General features: G+C 48.6%; 1 protein-coding gene across 2 annotated transcripts in view; it reads right to left on the reverse strand.

Annotated features, from left to right (window-relative positions):
* The window catches only part of CDC42BPB (CDC42 binding protein kinase beta), a 111,756-nt gene that overhangs the window by 39,067 nt on the left and 48,956 nt on the right, over positions 1-23,733 (reverse strand). For both annotated transcript variants that reach the window (XR_003622797.2, XM_007176190.3), the window contains exons 4-8: positions 20,458-20,553; positions 13,063-13,211; positions 4,703-4,796; positions 2,667-2,867; positions 684-932 (exon numbers count right to left, since the gene is read on the reverse strand). Coding sequence is in view for 1 of the 2 variants with exons in the window: in XM_007176190.3 (XP_007176252.2) it covers positions 684-932; positions 2,667-2,867; positions 4,703-4,796; positions 13,063-13,211; positions 20,458-20,553 (789 nt within the window). In the remaining variant the exon portion in view is untranslated. The remainder of the gene's footprint in view (positions 1-683; positions 933-2,666; positions 2,868-4,702; positions 4,797-13,062; positions 13,212-20,457; positions 20,554-23,733) is intronic.

Here is a 23,733-nt window from a genome sequence, read left to right on the forward strand (position 1 = left end):
AGGCTGAGTTTGATGAGGCCAAAATAGTTTTACAGCATATGAGCACAACTCTCTGGGGGCCAAAGGTGTGCTGACAAGTGCATCAGAGGCCCCGGCAGAAAAGGTCAGACACCAGACGGGTCCCGGGGCCGCATCCCACCTTGAAAAACCCACAACCTGAAACATCAGCAACTCAAAATCGGCCCGTCACCACTGTCACTCCCGACCTCCTGAGCGTAAGGAGACGTTCACGCGCACGCTGAACGCACGTGACGGCAGCAAGTCCGGACATCCTCACGCACAGGGCAGTGAGAAGGACCGGAAACCCCGAGGCCCACGTACTACCTGTGGGGCCGCAGGCGGGCTCCTGGCAGTGGTGACGACGCAAGTGACCTTCTAATGTGATAACGTACCCGGCGCTGTTTCGCAAAGGTACAAAGCCATGAAGATAAAAGTAATTCTGATGAATTCTAAAACAAAATAGCTATTTAATAACTCCATTTTACTCAAATTGAGTAACCCATCATTTTAAAAAAGGGATGTTAAGGACCAAGCCGTAGGCTGGGATAAAAGGTACGTTTCTTGCGACAGTTGCCAAAATTTCTGGAGCCCAGCACAGTTCTACGATTCGCCACCTGCAAGGCGAGCGAGCCTGTGCGCCGCAGACCCCTGGGGCGCGACGCGGGGCGGGCCGCCGCACTTACAGCGTTCCTCAGCACGTCGTCATCCACGTCGAAGTTGGACGTGTCGGAAGGACTGCTCACATCCGGGATGTAAGGGGCTTCCAGGTTTCGTATATTTTCCCAGCTCAGTCCTTGGAAAAATGCGTGCTTCTTGAAGTCCTCCACCCCGTTCTGCCCCAGCCGGCGCTCCCTGCTGCAGATCAGCCTCTGGATGAGGTCTTTCGCCTCCTCGGACACGTCCGTGACGTGGGATGGGAACTGAAACCGCTCCTGGAGGGGGAGGGGGGCAAATCAGAGGACACGTGATGAAAGCACTCAGAAAAATCTAAGGTGCACAGACATCACAGGGAACAGAGTAGAAACAATAGCTGCAAAACAACAGTCACTTTTTATTTCGTGGTAACTAAGTGCAACCAAAGCTAATGAAGCTGAATTCCAGAAAAGCAAACATAAAAATCATAAGTCCTGCTGGTTTTATTCATGGCAGACTTGTTACCACATTGCACATAAATTAAAACAGTGATAAATTTTCACCTATCAAGGTGGCAAAGAATGTTGACAACAGGCTGCGGGTGGGAGAGAAACTGGCACAGCCTTTCAGAACACATTTTACCAACAGCTGTGGCAGTTCCACTTCTAAAAATTTAGTCTAGAGAAATGGTCCCAAAGAGAAAACATAACATGTTCATGATGCCATTCTATTCTGACCAAGAAAACTGAAAATTACCTAAATGCTCATCAAAAAGGGACTTGTTAAAACAAGAGATGGTGCACACATACACAGAGAGTAAGGTCCCCCTCCGCGTGCTGAGCAGAAAGAGGACTAAAACCCTGGTCATATGTAATGTGATGCCATTGATTTAAATGCCACCCCCCCACGCCAGCTTAAGTCCACAAGGCCACACACCACCATGGCACAGTGGGCCTGAGCACTGAGCCGCCCCTGCTGTCCAGGGCTGCGGTGGAGACTGAATAAAAGAACGAAGAGACCACTAGGCCAGGCCCCGCAGGCGGCAGGCGCTCGCAAACAGCAGGTCTTAGAATTTAACCGAGTCCTACTTGTTCCCTTAACCACGCTCATCGCTGAGAAGTGCAAGGCGTGTTTTTTACCATCTATTTACGGCACGCACTTTTGCATATCTGAAGTTTTTGTAGTAAGTATGTATTAATTTATAAATAAAAAATTATATCTACTTTGGGAAAAGTGTTTTTTTAAAAAAACAGTATAACTTGCTTTGATTTAAACAGAAGACCCTTTACCACTTTAGTGTTCATATGCTCCCTACTTGAGCAAATAAAGGGAGACAGGGCTGCAGGACAGATGGCAGACAAGTGGGAACCTTGCTGGGGTGTGTGAGTGACAGAGCAGGTGGGGAAAAAAAGAATGCTGTAAGCAACAGGCAGAAAGGATGAAACTGGCATCAGCAAGACATTTGATAAGGAGTATGAAGAAAAAACACAGATGACAAAAACATTAGATGGAAGAAGAAATAATAAACAGAAAAACGAAGGAAACAGAAGCAATGTTGAAGTGAAAAATGAACAGCTGGGAAAAGGAAAGGGGAAAAATAAGAGGAAAAGAAATAGGATCAAGAAAGGACTAAGAACGCTGCTATGTTGAGATGTGTGATCTGTTCATGACAACTGACTTCTGGGCAAACAGGTCTGAGAGTCTGAGCTGGCATCTGACAGATCCAGACGCACAGGTCAAAGTGGTCAGTGGGCCACCCTCTCTGGCAATTCGCACCCCACACGGCACCACGGGCACCTGCGTCCTCCTCCCGAAGCCCACGTCTCCTGCAGGGATCCTGGCCCGGATGAACCCGTCACCCTCCGCCAGGAAACAGGATCGTCGCTGGAACTTCCCCTCCCACCCACGTGTTCCGTGCCAGCAGCCTGTGCAGACTCCCGTCTGGCTGCCCAGCCTGCCCCACCCCACCCCTCTTCCCCAGTCCCCAGTCCTCGGGACTAGAACAAACAGGGTGTGGAAATGCAACAGCTTACTTCATGGTTCATGATCTTTCCATAGGTCTCCACAAGGGATTCTGCATAAAACGGTGTTTCTCCGTAAAGCATCTCGTACATGCAGACGCCTAGAGACCACCAGTCGCACTCAGGGCCGTACTTGCCCATGCCGTCCTCCATCGCCTGCAGGATCTCTGGGGAGATGTAGTCAGGGGTGCCCACGGCCACAGAGGACTGCACCTTAGGGGAGAGGGCGGTTGGTGTTGAAGGGAAACCCTAGGGCATCTCTACTTTCAAATTCCTAATTATTTTCTCTAAAACAGGGACAGCAGATGATGAAATCATCATGGAATAAAACTGGCACCTGATCATGATTTAAAAACCTAAGAATTCAAAATTCAATGCAAATAAGTGTTCCTACAGCACTAAACATCAGACAGTGTCCGGAATGCACGAGACTCTTGCACACTGGGTCTTTCAACGCCCAAATGCCCACCAAGCCTCCACATGGCACTGCAGACCCACATTCTCCATTGCGGCTCAAAGTGTGGTCCAAGGACCACGTGCATCCAGCCCAGCCCTTCTCAGACTTTCATGCAGGGACACCATGCACCTGTGAGACAGAGATTCTAAGATGCTGCATTTCTAACATGCTCCCAGGGGAAGTTCAGGCTGCTCACCCACACCCTACCCTCTGGCCCCCAAACAGGAATGTCTGGAAGTAGGTCCAGGGACCAGCTGGGTGCCTGGACACTCCCTACATGGGGCACTGGGAATGGACCTGAACGTAGCAACACCTCTATGGAGAGCTACAACTGGCAAGGTGGCAACCATCCCGGAGAAGGCAAGGGGGCTGCGCAGGCTGAGAGGTCACAGACCGGCCTCAGAGCACGTGGAGTCCACAGGCCTGAGGGTCAGGCAGGACATGGAGACAACAACCAAGAAGGCCCGTCTGCACAGACCAGGCTCTCCCTGGGTGCCAGCCCCAGAGCCATCCGAATGACTCAGCGGGGAGTCCTCAGGAGCTCCGACCGGGCAGCAGGGCGACAGCTGTCGGGAGCTCTCACAGAGTGAGTGCCACCGGGACGGGAGTGCCACGCAGGTCAGAAAGGTGACCAGCGCTCTGGCTCAGACCAAGGCCACTGCTCCCGTCGTTACAAGACTGGCTTCGGGGACAGCACCAATATACCAATCAACGCGTGGTCAAGACTTCCAGAAATAAGAGACTGGCTTTGTGGAGAGAAAGTGAGTAAATCGCTTCACTCTTTTGAAAACACTGTCAAGTGATGCCAGTTTTACAGGTTCTTTTACTGCTGCTTGAAAACCCACAGTAAGCGGGGCGGGGGTCCGCTCTCCTCTGGAGAAGTAGATGCATTAGACTTTATGATATGTGTAGGTTCTAAAGAAGAAAAGTCTCCCAAACACCTCACACTGAGACTGCGACAAGGGCCAAAAGGGAGAACGCAGACGATTCCCTAGCGCGGTGGAAGCCGCTGGCTGGAAGCAGCTGAGTGAGGCGCGGCAGCCCCACTTGAGGCCACTCAGCCAGCGTGCTGGTCCAGCTGAGGCCCAAGCCCAGCCTCCCGGCGACGGCCACTCCGGGGAGGTCCTCCTGCTGTGCAGGGAGTGTCCGCTGGCCCTTGGAACAGGGGTATCGAGGCCCCCATTTCTACATCTGCAACACCCCTGGCTGACAGGAAGCCCCGCCCCAGACAGAAGCGAGAATGCACCGTCACCAGTTAAGGTCTGCCCGCCGGCAGGCATCTTAAGCGGGCACCCGGGGGCTGCCTCTCGTTCACTGCCGTGCTGGCACGCTTTCAGCTGCCTAGGGATCTCAGGAAACCTGACAACCCCCCTTTTAGAAGGCATACGTATTATTTTTGTAAACATAAAAAACAATAAAGATGTTTTAAACTTAATAGAAAATTTCAACTGTCTCCTAAGTGCATTCGCCTTCATTTACATTAATAAACTTGGTTTCTTAATTGTATCTCAAATTGAAAATGTAAATAAGCCCCTTCTAATTGCAAGCAAACCCCAAAACCAAATGGAAAATCTCCAACAAAAATACCTACAGTTCCATCATCATTCATCTTCAAACACGATCCAAAGTCAGCCAGGCGGATATGACCATTCACATCCAAAAGGACATTGTCAGGTTTAATGTCTCTGTTAGTAAAATAAATACATAAATTAACCATTTCCATGCAACACATTAGGTAGGTCAAAGCCCTTAACTGGTAGCAGGTCATCGGGGGAAACGCTAGCATCAGTCATGACAGCTGTAACAATCCAAGAAAACGTCCCCGCGATGATGCAGTCGGGCATGGCAGCAGCAGTCACCACCGGCGCTCATTCCTGTACAGCAGTTAATCCCCCATTAACACGCTGAGACACCGTTACTGTTCCCACCCACCCACCCAGCCTGCGAACCAATGCTTCCAGAGCACCTGCCTCGTGCCAGGCGCTGCTCTCGAGCCCGGGCCTACGACAGTACCAAGATGGCGCTGTCCTGCCTTCACGAAGCCTCACACCAGCTGGGGTGTCAGGAAATGAACATGCAAATGCACAGATATGCACACGGTCTTGGCACCCCTGAGTACAATCCACGGGGCAAGTGCTACAAAGAAACAGGAGGAGATATAAAAAGAGGTAGAGGGACAGAGTGTGAAGCGAGTCAAGGTTACCACTGAGAAGAGACGCCTGAGCAACTGGGGCAAAACAGCTACAGACCAACAAAGCACCACGTACCCCCAAACTGTATGTTATAGACAACGACAGGGAAGCTCCAGAGCGGAGTAGTCTGCCCAGTTACACAGCAGCAGGAAAGTAAACCGTCCCACTAAACCCATGGTCTTACTGACTGTTCTGTGCACTTCCCAACACCGGGCAGGGATGCGGGGACGGCGGGGTGGACTTTAAGGAACTAGCCCTCCTCTTCCTGGCAGAATAAGCTTATGCGACTGGAAAAGCCACATAAGCACGAAAAGGAACATAAACATTAAAGACAGAGGAAGACATTCACCAAGAGGAGTACAAGGAGGTTTCCAGCAGCACGACTCGTCATAGCCACAAAGTGGGATCCACCTAACGTCCGCCTGCAGGAGACAGGTAAAGCAGCGGGCTGTCCTCACGTGACAGAATGCTGCACCTCAGTGAAAACACACGGGAGCACCAACTACTCCCAACACCACCGACGAGTCTCACAAAGAAACGTGAGCAAAAGATGATGACGATTCTTACCCAAAAAGATAAACAAAGCAAAAAACCCTTCTAGCACTCCAAACTGAAATAAATCTCCTTAAATAAACACTCAGGAATATGAAAAACAAAACAATATAATCCCTCAGTGAGTCAGAAAAATAAAAACTAAGAACAGGGGACTTCCCTGGTGGTTCAGTGGTTAAGACTCCACGCTTCCACTGCAGGGGGCGTGGGTTCAATCCCTGGTCAGGGAACTAAGATCCCACACGCCCTGCAGGGTAGCAAAACAAAAAAAGCAAATAAAAAAAACTACAAACAGAACTAGACAAACATAGGGAGAAGTGAAAAGAGAGTTGATTTAACCCAGGAAAGAAATAGAAGAAAAAGACAAAATCTTAATAGAAATAAGGACTAAATTATAAGATGCCAAAGGAGAATCAATTTAAATAAAAATCTAATGAAAGACATTGAAGAAATGGAGGAAAAGGTCTGGAAGAATAAAAATGAGACAAAGAATTAAAAAGGGTCAGAGAGAAAGTAGCTGGAGACTGAAATGGAAGACAAGCAAAGAAGGCACAACATATACATAACAGGAGTCCCTAGAGAAATCAAAACAATAAAACATAACTAACATTTGAAACTATACTCCAAGAGAACCTTCCAGAAGTAAAAAAGACCTGAATCTACAGACTAAAGGGCCCATCAAATTTAAAAATAAATAAATAAAATGTCCTGTTTTTTGGAGCCAGACAAGTTGATATGGAACAACCAACATGGAAGAATAGCTAGAAAAACACTGAAGAGAAAGAGGTATGATGGGGGGACTTGGCCCTACGTGATTTCGAGCCTCCATGATTAAAGTAGTGTGGTCCCAGAGCACAGAGAGAAAGACGACAATGGAACAGAATAGAATGTCCAGAAACAGACCAAATTCATAAAGAAACTGAGTATATAATAAAGATGTTATCTCAAATCAGTGGGCAAAGACACAAATAAGTTTCATGCTGGGACAACTGAAGAGCCTTTTAGTTAAAGATAAATCAGATCCATTCTTTATACAAGAATAAACTCCAAATGGATCAGAGATCCATACGTAAAAAATAAAACTATTAGAAGAAAACATGGGTTCTCGTTTTCTCTGGGATTTAAAAAAAAAAAAGTACTTCTAACTATGACTCAAAATCCCAATGTAATAAAAGACCAATAAATTTAATACATTAAAAAAAATCTGCATGGCAAAAGACTACAATAAGCAAAATCAAAAAGCAAATGGCAAACTGGGAAAAAATATTTGCAACATATATTACAGATAAAGGGCAAATATTTAGCAACTGAAGGGAAAAAGCTAGAAATCAGAAAAATGGGCAAATGACATGAAATAAACAACTCACACAGACACACACAGAAAGATATAAAAATGAAATTCAACTCCACAAGAAAGACAAAAAACAAAACCAAAAAACCCAACTGTATACCATCTCTAATCCATCAGATGGCAAAAGTATAAAAATACACTATGTTGCCAAGGCTGCAAGCAAACAGGCACTTTCATACACTGCTGGTAGGAACACAAAAAGGTGTATCTCTATGGAAGGAAACTGGCAACATCTGATAAAGCTAATAAAAAAATGTTAGTATATATCTAATATGCATTTTATTTCTCTGTCGATCCAGTGATCTCACTTCTAGGAATTCACCCTAAAGACACACCGACAATACAAAAAGATGTATGTACAAGGTTATTCATTACTGCATTATTTATAATTGCAAAATACTAGAAACAACCTAAATATCCACCCACAGGAGAATGAACTATGGTACTGATATATGTGGAGTGCTATGCAAATGTAAAAAAGAATGAAGAGCTCCATGAACTGATACAGAATGATTTCTAGGATATATGTTAAGTGAAAATAACAAAATGCATAAGTGCATATTTAACCATGCTACCTTTTGTTTAAGAAAAGGAGAAATAAGGAAACATATCTGCTCATCTTGCATATATAAACACACACACACACACACACACACACACACACACGATAAACAGAAAACAAGGAACTGGTTACTTACAAGGGGCAGGGAATGAGGTGGATGCGATAAGGAAGGGAGTGACATTTCTGAGTATAACCTTGTTTAGTTTTGGTATTATCGAAGCATGCTTGTGTTCTACATGCTTAAAAAATGAAATGAAATCAACAAAGATGCGAAGGGGCGCCTGAAATGGAAAGCTGATGAAACCAGTGAACCCAACTGTATTTCAAACAAATAACACAACAGCACTGAAGGGAAATGGGGTAGAAAAAAACCCCAAACCTAAGTAACTTACGGCAGAGAACCTGACACTTGCAGTTGGGAGGTGGGGTTAGGGCTAGGGTTAGGTTTGTTTTTAGTAGGATAAAAGCAGAGCGAGGGTCCCTGGTAGCTCAGGACTTCCTGGTGGTGCAGTGGTTGAGAATCCGCCTGCCAATGCAGGGGACACGGGTTCGAGCCCTGGTCCAGGAAGATCCCACATGCCGCGGAGCAACTAAGCCCGTGTGCCACAACTACTGAGCCTGCGCTCTAGAGCCTGCGCGCCACAACTACTGAGCCTGCATGCCACAACTACTGAAGCCCGCGCGCCTAGAGCCCGTGCTCCACAACAAGAGAAGCCACCGCAATGAGAAGCCCACACACCGCAACGAAGAGTAGCCCCTGCTCGGCGCAACTAGAGAAAGCCTGCGCACAACGAAGACCCAACGCAGCCAAAAATAAGTAAATAAATAAATTTATAAATTATAGTAATAAAGCAGAGCGATTCTGAAGCTACTTCAGATACATGGCAGGGCTGGGCAAATGACTGGACGTGATGGTGCTGCTGGGAGCCAGAGGAGACGGAAATGGAACGGGAGAAAGCCAGAAGGGTAACTCGTGATTCCCAAATTAGACATGGGTCTGTGTGTATAAATGCGGACGTGTACGGACATGCACTTTACTCTGCCCACTGAGGGGCCTAAAGCAGACACCCTGTAACTCTGAGCACACCCAGCACCCAGATATGGTCTTTAAAACCATTCCCCACTAAAGGAACCAGGGTTCCTCAGAGAAGGTACGAGATGAGCCAGAAACTAAGGCAGTTCTCAAAAACGATGAGGGCATGTCAGAAACATGGGAGTCAGCTAGAAGGGGCTTCCACTGGCCAAATATGGGACAATACAAGCATAAAAAGAATTCAGACAATAACAAATTATAAACCGTTGGGGCGACAAAGGATCCATGTACCCACACTGATAATAAATAGACAAATGGGAGAGAAGGGAGGTGCTTCAACGTGGAGGGGATCCTGGAGTTTGGAAATTGTCATTTTGCAACCATCACAGTAAAGGCTGGCCCAGGCAAAAATCATCAACAGATACTAAATGTAGGGGGAAACTCTGAAGAGGATGTATGCATGATCTTAAAGTGTCTCCCCACAGATTGCTTTTAGATACAAAGGGGGAAAAGTCCTAACTGCAGCAGTGAATCACGACTTGAGTCTAAGAAGACGGGTGGGGAGGGTCTTCACAAAGGCTGCCCCTCTCCCTTTATACCCTCCAGAGGTGTTCACATGCTAACCATCTGCGTGCACCTTTTTTTTTCAATGGTGTTGGATTATCTGGGCAGCATGACTCTCTATTTAAAATATAATATCATCAATAAATATTATTTTTAAAAACCCTGAATTGCCCATTTGCATGCAGGGAGGTTACCAGGAAAGGCCCTCTCAGCACACCCGCAGGGAGGCCGAGGGCAGTGCTTCTGAGCTGGGCAGCTGGCCCCCACAGCACCAACCGAGAGAGCAGCCAATCCAAGAGCTGACCGTCCCCATGGGCCACCACCCTGCTTGGGACTAACCCAGCCCATCCTCCCTCCAAACCCGGTGGTGGCAGCTTTTCCAGTAGAGTCAGGCGCACAGCTGAGAAGCAGCTCCAGTCCCCCGCAAGTGCCTTTTCTCTGTCGGCTGCTGTGACTCTGGTTAAAACGGTGGAATTGGCTGGGGCGGGGCCGGGTGGGTGGGTGGGATGACAGCCCTGGACAGACTGCAGTCTGATTTTCCTTTCCTGTTCTGCCCGTGATGCGCTGAGAAGGGAGGCCCTCCCGCCCACTGCTGTCCCATTTCTGAGCGACACACAGTGCGCCCGTGCGGCTTCCTACTGCAAAACCAACCCACAGGCTCGGTGGAGGTGGCGCAGGGCTGGTCCCCGTGCCTCCACGGACGGGCTTCCGCGCCAGCCCGGCTCCTGGAGGCCCCGGACCACCTCTGTCTTCGTCCAGTTCCTCTACTCCTACTCTACACCTCTTCTACTTGGCTTTCTAGTTTTTCTTTTCTAAGGCCTTTTTGTTTTCTGAATATTCCTTCTCTTAAAAGCATACCTGTTCTTATTTCGATCGTAAGCTGTACATATTCTGTTCTCTCTGGGGATGTGATTTCCCAGCTGCAATCCTGTGAGCCTGTCGCTCTCGGTCTCTGCCTTTGCTGGTATCTGGGGCTGACCTCTCAGGAAGCGGCAGCACCCACCAGGGTGGTGGGCTCCCAGGTCCGAGCTCCCCATTGCTTCTTGCACAGTGAGCCTCGCAGGGGTCCAAAGCCGGGGAGCAGCCGTTCCGCATGCAGAAGCCTGAAGTCGCCAAGGCCCACATCCTCCCACGGGAAAGGGCCCCAAGCTACGGTCTGAACCACGTTCCTCAAATCCACCAGTGATAACACTCCCGTGCTGATGAAACTCATTTACTTCTGGCCCCGCCAAATGCAGCCTCAACTTACAACACATCCCCGAGACTGGGTAGGACTGACTTCCTGTATTACCAAACTTTGTGAACTTCCTAGCAAAAACGCAAAGCTTACTGTTTTCACTAGGTCATTCAAGCACTTAGTCTGAATATGGAGTTGACTTTGAGGGAAAAAAAGTTTTCGAATTATTTTAATGTTTTCTACCATGCCCAGAGATTAAAAGATAGAGCAAAACTTCTACACAACCAATTAAGAAAATGAGGAGAAAGCTTTCTAATTAGGGAAAAACAGGAAAGAATAAGCTATTCAAAAGGCAGTCAAATTAATTTCCCTGGAGCTCTGTGACAAATACAAAGACATTCATCTCTCTGTTGTGAATCAGGCAAAGTTCTCTCAAGAAGAGTATAAAATCTAATGTTGAAAACAACAATAACTGTTATAAAAGCAGGCATAACAACATTAAAGAAAACAGGAAAAACAGGAAATGCCCTGTCCCAAACCTCATGGCCCTAAAAGCAGCAACCGCTATGGGGGGCAGGTCCCTGGGCTCGCCCATGACACGGGGACCTACGCACAGCGCCCCGGGCAGGAGCGTGTGGCCCCAGGCAAGCTGTCCCCCCTCCCAGGGCAACGAGGTCACACTCTTGGCAGGACTTGAAGGGCTGTTACTTTGACACTGGGAGCCATTGCTACCCTCAGAGCAGGAGCTGCGTCTGCTTAGGAAAATCCCTGACAGGCTCAGAGGCTCAGCCCGACCACAGTGCAAGGTCAGGGGACTCATGACAGCTGCAAACCTCTCGACGGCAACACTGAATTCCACACGGGATCATCTATCAGTCACGTATGTGAATGGAATTAAGATGCTCCTCTCAAAAAAATTATTTCACACACCTCCTTTTCCAGAAACTGCTGGAGGATATGTGCCACCAAATCAAAAGAATAAACCAAGAAAGAGAAAGACGCACGACTCAGAAAACAAGGGAGCCCATCCCAGGGAGACGGGAAGAGAACCTCTCCACTCAAAAAGAAACCTCAGGATGAGAGCCACCAGAGCAGGAAGGCGTGCGAAAGACAGAAGGGATGGATCCAGGAAGGCAGACCGAGGACGGCTGGTGTGTCTGAATGTACAGAGCTTTATACTTTGGTCATGATATTTGGGGATAGTTAGTGGCAGCTACATAAAGAGAGAGAAGTAGCCAAAGAAAAAACAGTGCAATTATTAACTCCAGAGGAAACAAAACTTTACATAGGAAGTGTAACTACTTATACCACAAGGCTCATCTGCAATATTTACACAGTATATTATAAACACCAAACACTGATCTAACCAAAAGTTATTACATTTGACCCCTGAACAACACCCGGGCTGGGGTGCCAACCTCTGCGCAGTCGAAAATCTGAGTAAAACTTCACAGTCAGCCCTCCATACCCGTGGGTCTGCACCCACAGACCGTGTAGGACTGCAGTATGTATTTAGTGAAAGAAATCTGAGTATAAGCAGACCCGTGTAGTTCAAACCCATGCTGTTCAAGGGCCAACTGTATTTTACTAACTGGGGCCAGACGGGAGAAGGAAGTTTGAGAGTTTGTGTGGGAGACAGGGATGAGAGAGAGATGTACTTACCTGTGTCAAAGAGTCAAATCTCCATTTCGACAGACGTGGTCTAAGACCTCCCCACCCCCCACATAAGGTGAAACAGCAACAGAAGCCCGTTATTTAGAAATATGAAAGTAAACAGAAGAAACAAGTAAAAATTGTCCATCATTACCTATGGCAAGGGGCATCAGGGTGGGGGATGGCTGGAGACTCACGTTTTGTTATAAGCCCTGTACAACTATTTGACTTTTTAAAGCTACCGCTGTGAAATACTTTGATAAAAATAAGTAAAACAGAACAAAACCAACAAAACCCCACCCAAACCCCACAGGACTAAAGCACTGTCTTAAATGGCAGAATGAGACCGACACAGAGGCACAGGCTGGCTGAGGCACTAAGACCGCTGTCCTGGCGGGGGAGGGGGGAAGGGCAGGAGGGGGCCCCCCACCCCCACCTGACATGCAAGAGCAGTTACACTCACTCAATTCAAGTCCTTTACGATGCTGTGATGTGAGCCCCTCTCCTCAACCCAAGCCCCCTTTCCTGAGTGTTTTATGGGTGACTGAGGCATGAGCTCTGGGGGGTGGGCAGGGGAGAACATGAGCCAATGGCAGGTAAATATCAAAAGACAAGGTGACTTCAGCTGACAGCAATTAGAGCGTCACAACAGTCACATAAAGCTGGGGTCTCCTGGGAGCCAGGTGCTGGGATGCAAAGCAGCGACCTGGTAAGGCATCCTGCACCGTGGCAGTCAAAGGGAGGACCCACTGACCGCACGACTTCCCTGCATAGCCTGCAACTGGGGTCCACGACTCAGGGGACTCTGAAGGGAACATCCTGACACATTAAAGGTCATTTCCATGAAATACATAACAAGGTGATTACCTGTGCACGTAATGAAGCTGATGGATGGAATCAATAGCCAACACCATTTCACCAATGTAGAATCTTGCCATATCTTCTGGAAGCTTGTCCTCAAATTTACTGAGCAGGGTCAGTAAATCACCACCCACGTAATAATCCATGACTAAGTACTACAGTTGGGAAGAGAAGGGCAGAGAAGACAACACTGAGTCACCACGAAACCTAACCACCAAAGGTCAGCTCGCACTGCAGGAGCTCTGGGCTCCTCAAGTCCGGGCGGACGGCTTCCTGTTGCTCCTGTCATCCAGGACTTCCCCCCAGAACCAGGACCCTGATGGACCATAATGCTGCTGTAGTTGAGAGCAGATTTCAGTAAATACTTATTCTTCTTGTCAATAAAATTTCTACCTGTACAACACAATCAGATGGTCTCAATACAGAAGTCACATTCTATTTATAAACTGATGAAAGGACCACTGGTTTCTCTTTTTTTTTTTGGATTTTATTTTATTTATTTTTATACAGCAGGTTCTTATTAGTTATCTACTTTATACATATTAGTGTATGTGTGTCAATCCCAACCTCCCAGTTCATCCCACCACCCACCCACCCCCACTTTCTCCCCTTGGTGTCCATATAAGGGGACACCTGTGTCTCTATTTCTGTCTTGCAAACCGGTTCATCTGTACCATTTTTCTAGATTCCACATGTATGTGTTAATATACTTGTTTTTCTCTTTCTGACTTACTTCACTCTGTATGACAGTCTCTAGGCCCATCCATGTCTCTACAAATGACCAAATTTCGTTCCTTTTTATGGCTGAATAATATACAAGATATTGTTGTGGGGTTTTTTTTGCCACACCGGGCGGCATACGGGATCTTAGCTCCTCGACCAGGGATTGAACCTGCACCCTCTGCAATAGAGGCGCAGAGTCTTAACCACTGGGCCACCAGGGAAGCCCCCCAAAGGACTGCTGATTTCTTGGTATCGTTAAATCTTCCTATGTAAACTAGCAGTGCTATTATTTTTGATTTGTACAAATCATTTTTTCACATTCTTCAGAAATATTTTACCCCAATCCCCTTCATTTTTACTGAATGAAAGACTCTTTAAACTCTATAGTGCTTTACAATTTTCAAGTTTCACACACTTGTTCTCACATAATCCCACAGAAACCCCCTTTTCAATTCCCTACCCCTATACTGCCCCCTCCCTTCCCTCTCCCCAATGGTAACCATTAGTTTGTTCTATAGATCTGTAAGTCTGCTTCTTTTTTGTTATATTTACTAGTTTGTTGTATTTTTTAGATTCCACAAATAAGTGATATCATACAATATTTGTCTTTCTCTGACTTATTTCACTTGGCATAATACCCTCCCATCCACCCATGTTACTACAAATGGCAAAATTTCATTCTTTTTTATGGCTGAGTAGTATTCCATTATATATATGTTATATACATATATACATCTTCTTTATCCATTCATCTGTTGATGGATGCCGAGGCTGGCAATTGTAAAAAAAAAAAAAAAATGCTGCTATGAACATTGGGGTGCATATATCTTTTCAAATTAGTGTTTTTGGTGGGGTTTTTTTGGATATATATCCAGGAGTGGAATTGCTGGGTCATACAGTAATTCTATTTTTAGCTTTTTGAGAAACTGCCATACTGTTCTCCATACTGGCTGCACCAATTTACATTCCCACCAACAGTGTAGGAGGGCTCCCTTTTCTCCACAACCTTGCCAACGTTTCGTTATTTGTGTTCTTTTGGATGATAGCCATTCTGACAGGTGTGAGGTGATATCTAACTGTGGTTTTGATTTGCATTTCCCTGATGATTAGCGATGTTGTGCATCTTTTCATGTGCCTGTTGGCCATCTGCATTTCCTCTTTGGAAAAATGTCTAATCAGTTCTTCCGCCCATTTTTTAAATTTACTTATTTTGGCTGTGTTGGGTCTTCATTGCTGCGTGCGGGCTTTCTTAGTTGTGGTGTGCGGGCTTCTCATTGTGGTGGCTTCTCTTGCTGCACAGCACGGGCTCTAGGCGTGCAGGCTTCAGTAGTTGCAGCACAGGGGCTCAGTAGTTGTGGTGTGCGGGCTCTAGAGCGCAGGCTCAGTAGTTGTGGCACACGGGCTTAGTTGCTCCGCAGCATGTGGGATCTTCCCGGACCAGGGATCAAACCCATGTGCCCTGCACTGGCAGGTGGATTCCTAACCACTGTGCCACCAGGGAAGTCCCTTCCGCCCATTTTTTAATCAGGTTAAAGATGAATAAACAAATAATAATATTTTCAAAATGTCTGAAGAAAAAAACAGAATGAAGTCCCATAACATACATTATAAAGAATTGAAAATTAAAATAGTTTTGTGTTGATTCACGGATATAGTGAGAGACTAATGAAATACAAAATTCAAAAGGAAAATAAATGTATGTGGAAATTTCACCTACAGTAAAGGCAGGAGAGGAAAGAGCAGACGCAGATTCACGGTGTCTCACTGGAGACCTCGGCCCACGGATAGGCAGCTGAGCCTCAGTCTCCCCAAGGGTCTGCTCCCCGAAGGGCTGGTGTTTCTACAAGTGCAGGGAGGATATTTAATGTTTGAGAAAGGGCATCTTGGGCTATGGTCTGACGGGTATCTCTGCTGGCTCAGCACACACTATATAACCTGTTCTCAGGGTCCGTGCTGCATTCCCTGGTGAACTGAGCTGTCACTGTCGTCAGTAAAGCTGTGTCACCTGCACCTGACCCGCTTTCTCTGCCCGGGAACCTCGGGAATGGCCACACCTCATTTGAGTGATTCCAGCAGTTGATGACCTGCCTGATTCCGACTCTGTGGGGGACTCGACTCCCCCAGGGCCATGGGTGGTAAGAGTCTGCGATCGGTCCAGGGTGGGATCAAGCGTGTGGGGGACGTGGGGGCAGGACATCCCAACACTTGGATACTCTTTGTCTAGACCACAAACTGGCACAGGCAGAAGATGCCAACTTCTTAAAAAAAAAATGTGGAAATAACAAACATCCTTGATTATGAAAAACAGATGATCTTCTTCTGAAGATATGCTAGAATGAAAACTTCCTGGACAGGAACATTTTTTCTTTGTGAGAAATCCTCCCCCTCCAAAATTGGAAGGACTTTATAAATCATGTCAAGAGGCACACACGAACCAGCATAGGCAGAAGACGCCAACTCCTTTAGGAAAAAAAATATGTGGAGATGACAAACATCCTTGATTATGACAGACCGTCTTCTTCAGAGCAAATGCTAAGGTAATAACTGCCTAGATAGGGAAAATACATGTATACACGTACATATATTTAATCAGTGGAAAAAATGACTGAAGGGTTCGATACTGCAGGAGGTGCTCTAAAAGCTAATGGCCCAAAATAGAAGCACAAATAATACTCCATCAAGTTCTGTGTGGTTTAAAACTATTTCTCCAGGTTCTCCTGCCACACGAAGAGGACACAGGACCAGAGAAGGGAGGTGAATTACCTAAAATCACAAAACCAGCGGCTCTTATTAGAAAAACAGTTTCATGAACGAACTGAAAGGTAAGTTCCTATGGGTGCATCCCCACGGAAGGGTCAGAGAATGCACTGCTGGAGTGGAAACCAGAGCCCCAAAAGGGCAAAGGCCGAGGCGCTGGGTGCGCTCCACCGACAGCACTGGGCCATCCCTTCACTCAGCGCTCACGGGCCCGGGGCCAGCAGTGCTGGGCAGCCTTCCACCGGAAGACAGTCTTCCACCGGAAGACAGCCCCAAGGCTACGGTGGAGGAGCCCCAGGGGCTGTGGAGACCCGACGGGGTCATCCCACCAGCCAGAGAGAGACTGGCATAGCCAGAGCCAGGGTGGCAGCCAGCACCCCTACTGCTGGAGAAGCTGTTCCTCACAGGAACCGCCCCCTTTGATGCTTTTAAGAGATGGATGGCTCTGGTCCGAGCAGTTAACTTTTAACCAATGAACAGAGAGAGGAAATCCCACTCACCGACGACTCAGCCAGAGAGACAATCCTTTAGTATTATGGAGACCCTAGTACTAAGAGCTACCATTCGTGGTGTAACTATGACGTGCTGTGCCTTCAGGTTCTACGACTTACGGCCACCATCACTGTTAATCCTCAAAACAGCCCTCGCCACAGCTACTGTCATGACCGCGGTTTACAGGTAAGGAAAGGGGGCTTGATGACGCGGCCTAAGTCACCCAGCTAGCGAGCGGCAGAGCTAGGATGTGAACCCAGGCAACTGGACTGCAGGCCCTTGATCTTAAATGCGGCGCACTGTCTCCTGGAAGAGGGCAGCCGTCGGCCTGTGGCCGGGCCTGTCTAAGGAGGAGGCCTTCCCTGCAGATCCCGGTTCTCAACAGCCCTCCCATCCTGCCTCGGAACTTGGCTTTCAAGACTCACCTCACTTGGCCCCTCCACTGAGAAGCCTCCCTGACCTCCCTGCCCCCTCCTGCCCGACGGCAGCCTCGCCCGGGCCTCCCACCCTGGCCTCCTGGCACCGTCGCCCATCCCCCTCCATCCAAGAGCAGCTTCTACGGGCGGGAGTCCTGTCTCTCCCGCACCTGGCACAATTCCGGTCACGCAGAGGACTCTCAAAGGACGTTTGCTCGCTCACTCTCTCAATAACAAACTTGTCGGCACCCCGCTAGGCGACGGGTCCCTGCTCCAAGGGGCTGACATCACGTGGGGGGAGGTGAACACAGGAATTCAGAGTGACGGGGACCAGGAAGAAAACCCAACTGTAGGTGTGGGAGGGCCCGACTGGCAGCCCCCGCACACGGACCACCGCGAGGATCCAGGCCCGGGGGTCTGAAGGGCAGGAGGGCGCCGGCTGGGCCAAGGGTCGCCTTCCAGACAAAGGGACTGAGAGGAGCAGGAACACGGGCCCTGGAGACACGGGAACCAGTGACTGGGGCGGAGCACGGTGAGTGTGGAGGGAGTGAGGCCAGGCCCTGCGGGCCACGGCGGGGACTTCGGGCTCCCCTCTGAGAGCCATGAGAAGCTGCACCCTGCTCCACGCTTACAGCTCCCTCTGGCCGCCCTGTGCAGGGCAGACTCGAGGGGGAGGGACGGGAGCAGGACCAGAGAGGGGCCCGGCAGGAGGTGAGGGTGACAGCGCTGGGGACGGTGGGGAGAACGACAGCTGCGCAGAGCGCAGGTAATCTGGGGGAAGAGACCACAGCACCTGCAGACGGACACGCGGGTGAGGGAGAGCAGGTGGGTGAGCGGCCAAGATCTTCAGCCGCTAAAGAAAACAGTGGGAGTGAGGCAAGCGCCATATCTAGCTGAGCCTCAACAGTTTCCCTGACCACCTAGAAATCCGAAAAGAAAAACAAAGTGTATCACAGCGGTGCCAAATATGATTGATGGGCTCCTGGAAAAAAAGTTTACAAGAAGAGTAACCTGCAAAGGCTGATAAGGCAGGCAAGTAGAAACGTATTTTTGGAATAAGAGAACGCTACCAATTATGTCCTCTGTCACATAACACACAATCCTGACTTAAGTCAATAAGGCAACACCCTTTTAGTTACTGGTGAAACAAGTTTAATTTTTACGAAATGCCCAGTCTAGATACCCACAGTAGCAACTCTAACGCAAGCGGGCTCTGTGGGGTGGGCTCTGTGTCACGAAAGACCCCTCACCCCACTGCGCCTTGCGCCCCAGCGGCACTCAGGCCGCCCACTTCCCGCCTCGTTCTTCCTCACCTCCTCCCCGCAAGGCAGTGGCTGCCCCTAAAAACGCCACTCGCGGGTGGCAGAGGCAGGAGCCAGACCCGGTCTTGCAGCCCCGTGTTCACGAATTAGGAAGGGCCAGGGCCCCTGCCACCCTTCTCGCTGCAGTTTTCACCATACGTCTGATTGGGCAGCTCCCAAACTCAAGAAGATGCTCCATCGCCGGAATTCCTTACCGGCTGTCCTAACTCAGAATAAGCTGGCAACACGCTATGCTGACCGCAGGAAAAATATTTGAAACAAAAAAAGTTGTCTTCCTTCTGTACAGACCCAGACTAGCATTCCTTAGAGACTTCATTCAGTTCTTATCAAAATAGGAAGTGAACTGGAGACAGTCCACTCAACGCAGGGACACTGGTCCCGGAAGCAACGGGTTATGGAGAGATGGCCCCAGGGCAGGAGGACTCTGCCCTCGGCCAGAGGGAGGGCACCGGGCACCACCTCCTGCCAGAGGGGCCTGGGCTGGGTCCTGGCACAATCCCTGTATCCGTGTGATAAGCTTGGACAAATGACTTCCTCCCTCCTTGCCCCAGACCCCATTCATAAAATGGTGAAAAATCATGAATGCCTAACTCACTTGGCCACCGGGAAGACTGACCGCGACAAGCCACAGGCTGTGCTCAACAGACCCCAGCCGCCCCTTCCATCAAAACACGTATTTTTTCAATCTAAATAAAGAGTATAGCAAACTATTTTACCTAATCCTAGACTACTGAATCTAAGGGATTTCTCTGATGTCTGCAAGGGATTATTTTAAGATCAATAAAAGAAATCCTCCATGACTCCACTTGTTGTAAGCAAATGGAGCCCACTACTGAGAGTGAACTTACAAGTCAGCTGTTCTCGAGAACACAGCCGAGGCCCCTGCCTTCGAAGCCCCGTGAGGCCACTGCTGGGGAAACGTGCCGGCTGTGCCCCGGCCGGAGGAGCTGGGCTGAGACCGGCTTCCCTGAGGTCCGCCCAGGCCCCGTCTACCCAGAGCTCCACGGTGCAGACATTTTTAGGTTTAGGCAAACCTGGAAAGTCATTCTCAGAGTTGAAAGTCCTAACAAAGCAGTCGTGAGTCACTCAGGGCCTGAGCCAAAGGTCTGGTTTCCCTTTCACTCCGAACTGGTTGTCTTGCATCTGTTCTACTAGGCGTTCGAGCTCAATTCTACCCACACACGTGAATCACAAAGCTGATTAGCCTACACCGCAAGTGAGCCCCAGCTCCAATCAGAACAAACAGGTGACAAGAACAAGGGGACCAAGAGTCACCCCAAAACCTGTGTCAGCGGCTCCAGTGGGGAGGGCTGCGAACCAGCACGTGCCACCCGACCTGGCCGTCAGGGAAACGTGGCAGAAACAGCCACTCAGTTAAAGGGTCAAACATTTTAAATCCCCACAGCAATTTCTTATTCTTTTACGTAATTCAAGATAGAAAATGTTTTAAACCCCCAGTTTATAATAAACCAAGTGAATAAAATAAGCACCTTATCTGGTGATTAGAGGAAAAAAGTCCACCTTATGATTACATGAAAACAAACCCTCAGTTTTATCTGTTAAATATACATTTAAGCAACAATAGTTCCAAAGTGTCTCACTCATTTTTTAGTGGCAGCACAAAGGAATCAGAACACTTCAGTGAGATGCCGTTTGCCAGAGCCCTTAAGTTCTTGGCGAGCCACACCTACCAGGTAATTTTCATCCTGAAAGGCATAGTGCAGCGTGGTGATCCACTGGCAGTCCCCATTCACCAGCACGTCGCGCTCTTCCCGGAAACAAGCCGTCTGTAAAGAATTGGGGAGAAAGTCGGTCTGTGTCCATCGGGAAAGTGCCCTGCAGAGCACAGTCTCAAGTAGACAGAGGCTCCGGAGACAGTGTCCCCTGTCCTCTGGGACGCAGGGACCCAGGCGCACCGCCGCCTCCCAGTGGGGCTCCTGGCACCAGCTGAACCCCTGCTCTCTCCTGCTCCTGCAGCCCGACCCTCACCCCAGTGCACCAAGGGCCGCTGAGAACTCTCCTCCCCACCTCGGGCTCGCACCCACCCTCCCACACACGCCGCTTCCAGGGCCAGCACGCCAGGTTCACCCCAGCTCACGCGTGCGTTTCAGCTACAGCTTCTGAGCTGTCCCCCATTCCAGCGTCGCCGACTTCTCATGTCCCGTCCCCTCCACCCCACCCCCACCGCAGGCCTACAGTTCAGGGGCCACACGGCTGGCGGGACAGGACACAAACCTGCTTACTGATCTGAGTTACAGATCTGGGTCAGTTATTTTCAAGAAATGTGATTTATTTATTTTATTATTTTTTTTTTTAAACTTTGGGTTTATTTATTTATTTATGGCTGTGCTGGATCTTCGTTTCTGTGTGAGGGCCTTCTGTAGTTGCGGCAAGCGGGGGCCACTCTTCATCGCGGTGCGCGGGCCTCTCATTATCGCGGCCTCTCTTGTTGCGGAGCACAAGCTCCAGACGCACAGGCTCAGTAATTGTGGCTCATGGGCCTAGTTGCTCCGCGGCATGTGGGATCTTCCCAGACCAGGGCTCAAACCCATGTCCCCTGCACTGGCAGGCAGATTCTCAACCACTGCGCCACCAGGGAAGCCCCAAATGTGATTTATTTACAGTATACTGATGCACAGGATCCTAACAGGATTCTACTATGAAGATCCATGGCCTGTAGCACATGGGCAAAAGGCCGTCTTTCAGGCTGCTGCAGGGTTTTGTTTTTTTTTAAGAGCTTTAATACACAGGTAGAATCTGTACTTAAAAGGAACTAGGTCTTTGGCATAATTATAATAAGATGTCCTCTTTCTTGACCACAGAAGATTTTAACTCCTCCTTGTATTTCCAACTTGCAAAGCTTAAGAAAAATAACAGCACCCCTAGGGGAGGGTTTGCACACACAGCACCGCAGCAAGCGCTCCACCGGTTCTCTCAGGGAGTCTCCTGGTGACCTTTAGAACTTGATTTTCTACAAGTTTTTCTTTTCTAAACTTTTTAAAAGAGTTTTTTTCTTTCTAAAACGGGATTGAGATAGATGTGCCCCGTTCTCCTAACTGAAGCAGATGAGAGAACTACATGGGCCTATCAGCAGCTTACAACGTCCAGATGTGCAGAGACAAGTGGTTCTGGAACTACCATGGCCCCCAGACCACAGGCCTGGCGAAGGGGCAGCAGAAAGAAAACCTGAGTCCTGGGGCCGGGGCCAGCCCAGAACCCCCAGTGTCCGCAACACTGTTTCCACCAGATTCTGATCCACACCCTCAAGTGCCCACCTAACAACATGCAGCATAAAGCCTGTTCTTAAACCGGGATCGCCAGTATGGTACCCACAGAGAGGAAACATACATACTGTTCAGTAGTTTTAAGAGCAGATAAACTTTCTAATGTTTTTTTTTTATGACCAAAAACAAAAAAGAAGTAAAGGCCCAGCCTGGTCTACAAATTATGAACTTCCATTGTCTAGTGACTTTTCTACTGCCACCTCTTGTTGAATTCATGCTTTTAAAGATGAGTTTTTGAAGTCAATATTATAAAATTAAATGTTTAAAATAAGCCTACTAAGGGCTTCCCTGGTGGCATAGTGGTTAAGAATCCACCTGCCAATGCAGGGAACACAGGTTCGAGCCCTGGTCCGGGAAGATCCCACATGCCGTGGAGCAACTATGCCCGTGCGCCACAACTACTGCGCCTGCGCTCTAGAGCCCGTGAGACACAAGTACTGAGCCCATGTGCCACAACTACTGAAGCCCACATGCCTAGAGCCCATGCTCCGCAACAAGAGAAGCCACCACAATGAGAAGTCCACAAACCACAACGAAGAGTAGCCCCTAGTCGATGCAACCAGAGAAAGCCCACGTGCAGCAACGAAGACCCAATGCAGCCAAAAATAAAATAAATAAAAAAAAAAAAAAAAAAAATAAGCCTACTAAATGAAATGTGAATAAAAAGATAAATTACCTTAACCAGCATTGTACCTATATTACATTTTTGTATGTATCACACACACATATACTTACAGCCCATTGTACACATTCTAGGATAATCACCATGATTAGCAGACAATCTTGGACTTGGTACTGAGTATGCCAATTAAATAGGTTCTGTGTAACCAGATTTACATTTAAAAGGCAGTATTTACTTTTTAAGAATGTACTCACTCACGGTGACATCTGGGTAAATACTAACTAGTATGATAAGGTGAGAATCACCTCTCCTTAACCTGAGGACCTCACACACACTTCACTCCAGAGGTTAACATAAGTCATATCACATATGGCTCAGCTATCACCTTTCAAAAATCAATCACTCCTGTAAAAATATAAACTTCAATAGAATTTGCTACTAGTATTTCTTTCCCCAAACACTTACTCCTTTCCCAAACTTGCATGCAACAGTAGCTTTTTTCCCCCACAAGAGAACTGCTTCAGTGATTTTCCTGTGTTTGCCAACATGCCAGCGACGACATGAAGAAGGGCTGCCGGGGCCGAGGCTGCAGCACGCGGGGAGGAAGGCGATGGGTGAGGACGGCGGGGAGGAAGGCGATGGGTGAGGACGGCGGGGAGGAAGGCGATGGGTGAGGACGGCGGGGAGGAAGGCGATGGGTGAGGACGGCGGGGAGGACACCAGCGGAGCCAAGAGGGACAGAGGCTCGGAAGGGGGTGGCTGAGGCCGAGTCATGGGCCACCCACATTTCGGGCCCTGGTGGCTGCAAAACTGGTGACGACTCAGTCAACCACCATGCATTTACTGAGCGATGAACAGGCGTAAGACCTTGTGCGGGGTGCCACAGCTGGAAAGAGGAAACGCGTGTGCACAGGGAAGGAGGAGAAGCCACACACAGCTCAACATGACGAACCTGAGACGCCGGGGAGGGGGGGGGGGGGATGCTGAAGCGGAAGTGCCCGGCGAGGGAGGGAAAACCTGAGCTCAGGAGAGCCACGCGGCCTCAGTGAGAGGCGTGTGTA

Source organism: Balaenoptera acutorostrata, chromosome 3 (assembly GCF_949987535.1).
Source record: "Balaenoptera acutorostrata chromosome 3, mBalAcu1.1, whole genome shotgun sequence".
NCBI lineage: Eukaryota > Metazoa > Chordata > Mammalia > Artiodactyla > Balaenopteridae > Balaenoptera > Balaenoptera acutorostrata.